We start from the raw sequence: 9,022 nt of genomic DNA, 5'->3' as shown, positions 1-9,022 counted from the left end.
TGTTTTTAATAAAGCTTATTCGCTGTGCTTTCCTCCGAGTGTATTGTCTGTATTGTCGGAGGAGGCATGTGCTAGTCATGGCCAAATTATAAATTAAGAAGAAATTAGAAATAAATTATTTATTTATTTAAAAAAGGAAAGAAAGAAAGGAGGAGGTGTGGTGGTTTTGGTGGGTGATAGAGTAGGGGTATATAAATATAAGTCTAAGAAATTGTTTGTAATGTGGCCCATCTCCCAAAAGAAATACATCAGTGAAAAAAGACACTGTAATAAAAACAGCCTCTTTACTTCTAAGTACTGCTTTAATTCTGAGTAATGGCTGCACAGCTGATCAGTATTTGTGCCTGTGAGTGAAATTAAAATTCTGCCTGTTCTGTGGTGTTTGGAGCCAGAGCCAATTATCTACTAAACTTATACTGGAGCTGGATCTACAGCAGAGCAAGCTGCTGTCAGCAAAGCGGCTAACAAGGCCCATTTGCTCCCTGGGCACTGTGGTGGCTGTTGTGGTTCATGTGGAGGATCACAGGATCGGAATCAGGTCACATGATACATTCACAGGAAAAAAAAACTGAACACAGTTGGTAGAATTGAAGAAATAGTCTATAGACTTTAATAAAACGTTGGTACCACTTATAAATGGTTTATAAATGGTTTATTAACTAGATTATTAAGTATTATTGATTAGGTTGTAAATGCCTTAAAACCATTGATAAGCAGCTACAACACATCAATTAAAAAGGCAACAATGATCCGTTGTTTGCTTAGTCATTTAATTCAACTGAGTCATTTAATTTAAAGTAACAGCAAAGAGTTAAACATACTTACACATATATTAATATGACAAGTTTAATACTGATCGATGGAAAACACAAACTAAGATTAGTATCTAGAAAGATCTGAGGTTTGACAGTAGAAATGAGTGTGGAATCACTACTTTACCTTTTTTTTCTCACTGTTGTCATTTTTATCCATGTTGCTATTTATTTATTTATTAACTCCTTATTAATGAGTTTTAAAGTATTTGCAGCCTAATTTATAACCATTGATAATCTTCTTTATAAACTATTAATTAATTAATCCTTTATAATCCTTTATTTTAAAGTGGTACCAAAACTTTTTCTTTTAATGAAATATTTTTCCAAATGTAGTGTATGGCATTAGTTTGATTTAATAACTGTGAGGAAAATTGCCCCTGTATCTGAAAGTATCTGAAAGTAAAGTGTTGATGTGTTCTTGGTTGTATCTGACATTGTATCTAACATTTTATATGTGAGATTAGACACTGTGCACATGTGTGAACACTGGACAGATTTAACTTTTTTGCTACTATTTTCGCAACATTAGTCTTAAGAAAAGATCCCCACTCCGGACCAGCTAAAACTAGCAACACATCTAAAGTGCTTTTGTTCACTCTGTCTCTCCAGCATCGATCCCTGTTCCTCATTCAACAATGTCTATTCCAGCAGGTTTGGACTGACTGAATTATAATTATATCTAGCAGAATCTTTACATTTTGCTTCATAATCAATTAAGTTCTACAGTCCAGAATGTGAACGTGTACTTAAAGGTTGGGGACTTGTATCTCTCTTTCAGAGCATGCCCTCTGCTCCTCCATTCTCAGTCCTTGCCAGAGTTTTCCTTCGTATTCTGAGCCTCCACAACAGCAATGCTAACACTAGCACCACGATCAGTGTCACCACACCTCCTATGATGCCCAGTTTGAGTGCGAGTACAGACTCTGAGCTCTGTGGTTGGAAACGGGTACAGGAGTGCTTCGCTCTGTCACTAACCCCGACCCTGTTCACCGCCTGGACACACACTTCTGTCCCAGCTTCTACCTCCCCAAGATCCAGCTGCCTTCTCCTTTCACCGGCCGTCAGCTCCACCTCCCGCCCTTTCACCTGCACAACATAGTGGGTCACTGTAGATGCGGGGGCACACCAGTACACCACAACCCCTCCCGAGCCCTCCTGGGACAGCTTGCGGAGTGTAGGAGGGTCTGGGGTCTCATTCGGCCCACTCATCCCAGGGCAGGAGCAGCCTGAGGAGGCGGCGAGCTCCTGGCAGGTCGGCTGCTGTTCTTGGCAGAGGTCGTATTTGCAGCGTTTAGCTACAGGATCCACAGGTCTGGTAGTGGTTTCAGTGTCGTAGTCATCATTGTAGTCGTCCGTGTTGAAGCCGTTGGAGGGGCGCGAGTGATTCCAGGGTGATGATGTCGACGGTGCCACCAAGGGTGGAAGGATGATTGAGACGATGGACAGAAGCAGCGGAAGAGTGAGAGAATTCTGGAATGCCACCAACATGATGCTGAGCAAATCCGCTGGGATTTCTGAGAATTGGAAAATACACATATGTAATTCCATGTCAACATTTTTATTCAGTAGAATGATGCTTGTTTTTTTTTTTAAATTAGTAATATGAGTAATATCTTTAGAAGGGCCCACAAAACGCTAAAGCTTGGGTCCTCTATGACAGACTAAGCAATCTAAATATAAATTGTATATGAAACTACGGTGGCCAAGAAAGCACAACACACTGCAAATTGAAAAGAGCTGCAAAAAAACACAGAACACAACCATCAAAATAACAACACAGGCAACACAATGCGCTGCAGATACAGCTGCAACTCAACGGAAGTGACTCACAACACAACAGAAATTCCAGGGGACACTAAAAAATACTCTAAACTATGTATTCAGTAACATTCTGTGAAGCAGCTCTTTTAATATGTATCCAACCATTGTAATCACAGTTAACAAACGTAACTCACCTTTAGAAGTTAGGTTGCCACAAATAGTACTCTGTACACACAGTGTACGAGACATTAATATAGACATGGTTTAGGTTCAACATCTTTTAGGCCCCCCTCAGGGAAATTCAGTTGGGTTGTGACTCATTTCCGTTGTCTTGTGGATGTATCTGCAGTGTGTTTCTGTATTTGCAGCGCATTTATTAAATTTGCAGCGTGTTTTTGTTTTTGTATCGCCTGTTTTGTCATTTTAATAGATGTTGATAGTTTGATAATTTTGTGCTTTTATTGCTTTTTTCAATTTGCTGTGCGCTGAGCTTTCTCGGCCACCATATGAAACAGAAAAAGAGGTAAAGCACAGAAAAAGCACAGGGATTTTGTGTACCGCTTTAAAATAAGACTACCTTTATAAAGGGTTTATAAATGGTTTACAATTAGTTTATTAATGGTTACTAATTAGGTTGTAAAGGCCTTAAAAATCATTAATAATCAGTTATAACACATACATAGAAAGGGCAACAATATAGATAGCTGTGTAATATAGTTCACTATTTGGCAAACAACAGGTCATTGTTGCCTTTTCTACGTATGCGTTATAACTTATTATTAATGATTTTAAGGCATTTACAACCTAATTAGTAACCATTAATAAACTAATTGTAAACCAATTATGAACGCTTTATAAAGGTAGTCTTATTTTAAAGTGGTACATCGATTTTGTTCATCTGTTTGTATGAAAAATGAGAAAATAATCTCTAAGAATTCTGTTGGCAGGTAAACATAAAATCCGTAGAAGACAGCTAATGCAAAATAAATGTAGTAGGAATAAATAGCATTAAAATCATAGCAAAGACATTGAAATGAAAAATGTGATTTGTTTGTTTTTAATGTGTATAACAAGAATTAAGATAATGTTGAAAGATACTGAATGCATACCTTTTCTCATTAATGCCCGCAAAACCCAAAAGTGGTAGTTAGAAATTAACCGGCCCCTCTAACATAACGAATAGTCCTTGACTGCACTGCATTTGGACACTCAAAAGTGTTTCAAAACATTAATAGGGATCCATTTCAGTCACAGCCTGTGCCTTTTGACCCTCAAAACGTTCAGAAATTACTTAAGATTTTTAATTCTTGTGTCTGTCATATTATTAAGACCTTATATTTTCCCACATGAATCACTTTTTATTTATTGATTTTCACTTGCATGCATTTAACAGGGTGAACATTTTTTAAATTGTCATTTAATAAAAATCGTACAAACATTTTAAATGAGTTACATTTAGATTTTCCAAAATTAATTGAATTACCATGATATCTTACAATGACAGGGTGGACAGCATAAGTTGAAAATGGATACAATATAATAATAAATATTATGTGAAATTAATATTATTAATTGTTAAACGATCAAATCTTCAGTCACACAATGTGAAGTTTGCTATGTAATGATGTTATAAGGATCAGATAATTCTTGGACATGTTTAAATAGCTTAATATTTTTATGGAAATAGCTAAACCAATTATTGAAATGCTTTTTAGGCAAAATAAATGCAATACGTAAAACAAAATTATCAACTTAACCAGGGACCACAGGGAGCACACCAGAGAAAGCAACATTAATGTTCCTCTACATTTGTACAATTGTGTTTAAAATCCTGAAAAAGTATTGTTACACAGTGTTTTTATGAAATATAAACTACTTTTCAACAGACATGTTATTCTGATATTGATATAATTCATATATTTGATGAGCATTAAAAGGGTAAGACAGATTTGTGAAATTTTAGATAAACATATCATTTAACATTATTTTAATATAAGATTATAAAATAGGATTTTTTTCTCAGTTTGACTATGTGTGAAAACGGTTGTGTAACCAGGATTCAGTCAGGTTTTAGAAAAGTTTAATGCTGTGAATAGTTGAAGATTGCAATGTGTTTTATTGTCTTTACTACAGTTTAATTTCTTTGGTAAACTTTAATGAAATACCTAGGTCATTACTGCTGCTAAAAAAAAACGCACAGCTGAGCTCAGCTCCCAAAAAACGAGCCAGGAGTCCAAGTAGAGATGGTAAAAATAGTAATCAACATTTTTGAGAAGTCAAATTAATATAAATATTAATTAAACATTAATTAAATATTAATTAAACATTAAAATACACAAATAATTCAGAATCGAATCAAATCAAAGAAATATGAATGAATATCATCTATTCTCTTTTATTATTGTAAATATTTATGTTTGTTAGGTTTGCAGGAAAGGAATTAAGTCTACTGATATTAACTTTAAATGACTTTAAATGGATAATTGAAACTTGGACCGTCCAAAATCACTTGTAACTTTTGGGAATCCTTGACCCCATAGCTCACAGTGAACTAAAGGTGATTTGGACAGTTGCTACTAATGGAACAAAATAGCTAAATAAATGATAGCTTTCTGTAATATTGATTTCTTTTTTTTTTTTTTTTGTATTTTCACAGCACCTCAGTAAAACCCTTTTTTTGTTCACACAAGAAAATAAACCATGTTTAGCTAAACTGTCCCATTTGAGCTTATGTCCCGATAACCCTTAATTTACCAACATTTAGGTTTGTGTTATTTACCCACTAATTCTAAATGATTAATAAAAACCAATCACACTACTATTAAAATCGTTGCTATTTAGTTACTCATGTTACCTGCCACATGAATGGATCATTACTTTTGATGAATTGTGATCAGCAGTTTTATTAGATATTTGTGGTATTAATTTCATTCTTGTTCAGTATTGGTTATCTTGATTGGTGGTCTATAGATTTCTTCATCATTTTAGATCTTAGAACATTTACACATTAATTCAACATTGTGCTCACATCAATCTTGAAGTCTTTCTGAGACTGTTATTTAAGAAAAACATTTGAAAAATGAATATTGAGGTTCATCTTAAGATAACAAATTGATGTACGGTGAGTTTTTCATTTTTTTCTGGTAAATCACTTAAGACTGGGGTAAACAGTGCGGATCATTTTTCAAGTACTCTAATCCGAGTGGCTCCAGACTGCGTTTATTATGGTCTGATGTGGGAAAGAGGCAGTTTGTTCCATTGTTCTATTTGTGCAAGAATTTGGCAAATCAGCAGTGTCTAAACAGTTTAGAGTAAGCAGACGCAAGAAACACAGAGCTAAAAACAAAAAGCCTGCACTGCACAAGAGTAAGGCATGTGTGTGTGGTACATTAGGAATGCATGCAATCTGTGCAATATACTATTTATATCAGAGATATTTATTAGTGGTCTCAATCGATTAAAAACAAATTATTCAATTAATCACAATAGAGTTCTGTGATTAATCACGATTAATCACATCTTTTCTTTGAAAACTAAGCTTTTGATAATGCGTATTTAAATGTGAATAAAAGAATCAGTGTTAGAAACACTTAGATTTGTATTACTGGTGTTGACCCCTTAAGAAAAATAATTGTATTAATCACAACAATATTCTGTAAATAAATCATTGATTAAATTATGATTAAATTGTATTAAATGCTGGTACTTAACTGTATTTTTGAGAAGAGGGCAGTAATAACGGTGTAGTATGGTTTACACCTGGCAGAATAGATGCTTTTTTTTTTTACAGTTTTATAATACCTCAGTGTAGTTTTGATGTTTTGAATATTATAATGTGCTAAGTTATTGAGTTTAACTAAGAGTTTTAATGGAGAAAATAAATCTTAGTGTAGCTCCATATTCCACCTTCACCAGCTTGAAAAAGGGGAAAGTTCCATCAGCTGTGGGTGTGTGTAAATGCATTACCACGCAAATGTGTAAGAGAGAAAGATAAACCTCAGCATAAATAAAAGGTAATTTTCCTTCTGAACTCAACAGTAACCGTGCTGTTATATGGCTAAATAAATCTGCTAATGCTAATGCACCAGGCTAAAAAAAAAAGACACTAAAATGCTGGGCTGAATAAATCTTTTATACTAAACTAGTCTGCTTGAGTAAACTCAACACAGATCATTAACTGGTAAATCATTCAGGGAAAAGGTGAAGGCAAAAAACATGCTGAAATGATGAAGAGAAGAGAAAGGAATGCACAGCTCTGGTGTTCTGAATCCTCTAGTATAATAGAGCTATTGTGTTGAAGCTGCCTGTGGAGTTTAGGCTCTCGGTTGCCATTGCAAGCCGAACTAAACCCATCCAGATTTCCCACTACATTCATTCAACATCTGATAAGATCTGAATGGAGGTGAACTAGATTAAGAGTAACTTACCTTTGCAAAGGCAGTAGTCCAAGAAATCTTCTGTGAGCTACTATCCAAGTGTTGCTCTTCTGTGTTGTAGTAAATCTCTCGTTTTCTCTCTGTGTCTCTCGTCCCAGTCTTTATAAACAGCCTGTGTAACTCCCCAGCAGTCACCTCCTTCTTTTCCTCCTCCCCTCACCCCACTCACTCCCTCCACTTCTCTTTTTCTCTCAAACCCCCTGTCCACGCTCCAAATTTCTCCACTCAATAGAGCGGCAGGCACAGCAATTGTGTGTGTGTGTGTAGTTCAGTGAAAATTAATCACAAACACCCACATTCCAGCACCATGTGCAGGACTGAGACCTGTCCTCACACACACACACACACACTCACTTGCCAAGCATCTGAAGTGAAGCCAGTTTTACTAACTAATTAAGCAAAAGGGTTCCAGGCACTAACTCAACCCAATTATTGCATTCTCTGAAGTGACGCACACAGTGATACAAGTGTTGGGTCCTAGAAGTAGAATTTACCACCCAAAAGTACCACCATTAGTGCCCTGTATCACCACAGACCAGAGAATACAGCTGTCTCCTTCAATCAGGTCCCATTGTGTAACATGTACTGAATCATTCTGCAGTGTGGGGAGTGTTTACAAGAAGCCTGCACAACATGATGGTAATGTGCAAGAAGAAGCTTGAATAAGAGAATCAAACAACTCACCAGGGCAAAGCAAGGAGGGGAAAATAGGGGCAAATATGACCAAATATGTCCTGTTTTAGAGAAGAAATCCAGTGTGAAATGGACTTTGGCTGTAGTGAAACATGATAACGAGTACAAACTTTTTTCTTTTTTTTTCAAATAGCCCACCTCCATTTACCACCAGCATTCTGAAATATACAGCGCTTTTAGCCGATGCCCCCACCAGCCTTACAATGCAAGCAATAGGAGCATATTATTGCCCATGCAAATAAATAACTGTTTTTACCACATTAGCAATCTCCACACTCCACACTGGTAAAATTCTGAGGGCCCTGACATTTAAAACGAGGCACTGAAAACTTTAAAAGTGCACAGGTAGTTAATTAAAAACACTGTTTATACACACAGAATGCTGAGGTAGTTTTCCCGGGTGCGGCCATCTTGAAATGAAGTCAACTAGAAACAAATAGATAGGATAGAGGAACAGATCACAAAATTAAATTTGAATAATTTCAAGATCGCTGCGTCCTTTAAGGCAGGGGTGTCCAAACTACGGCCCGCGGGCCATTTGAGGCCCGTTTCCTTTTTTGGAGCGGCCCGTGAGGTATTTTAGAAATAGAATGAAAGATGCCCCGCTGTTAAGCAGGTTTTTATAATGTGAGATTTAAAGTTTGAACGCTAGGTGTCAGAAACGGGCCAAAGAGTCTAAAAGCGGAGAGGGTGCGCATTTCTAGTGCAGAAACACGGGCCAAAGAGTCTAAAAGCGGAAAGGGTGCGCATTTCTAGTGCAGAAAAATGGGCCAAAGAGTCTAAAAGCGGAGAGGGTGCGCATTTCTAGTGCAGAAAAATGGGCCAAAGAGTCTAAAAGCGGAGAGGGTGCGCATTTCTAGCGCAGAAAAACGGGCCAAAGACTATAAAAGCGGAAAGGGTGCGCATTTCTAGTGCAGAAAAACGGGCCAAAGAGTCTAAAAGCGGAGAGGGTGCGCATTTCTAGTGCAGAAAAACGGGCCAAAGAGTCTAAAAGCGGAGAGGGTGCGCATTTCTAGTGCAGAAAAACGGGCCAAAGAGTCTAAAAGCGGAGAGGGTGCGCATTTCTAGCGCAGAAAAACGGGCCAAAGACTCTAAAAGCGGAAAGGGTGCGCATTTCTAGTGCAGAAAAACGGGCCAAAGAGTCTAAAAGCGGAGAGAGTGCGCATTTCTAGCGCAGAAAAACAGGGCAAAAGAGTCTAAAAGCGAAGAGGGTGCGCATTTCTAGTGCAGAAAAATGGAGCAAAAGAGTCTAAAATTGGAGAGAGTGCGCATTTCTAGCGCAGAAAAACGGGGCAAAAGAGTCTAAAAGCAGAGAGG

At 37.0% G+C, this 9,022-nt stretch overlaps 1 protein-coding gene across 1 annotated transcript; it reads right to left on the bottom strand.

Annotated features, from left to right (window-relative positions):
* Positions 1-977: 977 nt before the first annotated feature.
* Positions 978-7,162, bottom strand: LOC103026569 (leucine-rich repeat neuronal protein 4). Its single transcript, XM_007236368.4, has 2 exons — positions 7,004-7,162; positions 978-2,329 (listed from the first exon to the last, which is right to left on the bottom strand). Exon 2 carries the CDS (start codon positions 2,301-2,303, stop codon positions 1,590-1,592), a length of 714 nt encoding a protein of 237 aa, XP_007236430.2. The 5' UTR covers positions 2,304-2,329; positions 7,004-7,162; the 3' UTR covers positions 978-1,589.
* Positions 7,163-9,022: the final 1,860 nt, after the last annotated feature.

This window comes from Astyanax mexicanus, chromosome 1, assembly GCF_023375975.1.
Source record: "Astyanax mexicanus isolate ESR-SI-001 chromosome 1, AstMex3_surface, whole genome shotgun sequence".
NCBI classification, from domain to species: domain Eukaryota; kingdom Metazoa; phylum Chordata; class Actinopteri; order Characiformes; family Acestrorhamphidae; genus Astyanax; species Astyanax mexicanus.
Note: the sequence above shows the minus strand (reverse complement) of the source record. Positions and strands in the feature narration are given on the sequence as shown.

Excerpts from the sequence above, each read along its gene's own strand:
- LOC103026569 (XM_007236368.4), bottom strand. The coding sequence starts at position 2,303 with ATGTTGGTGGCATTCCAGAATTCTCTCACTCTTCCGCTGCTTCTGTCC.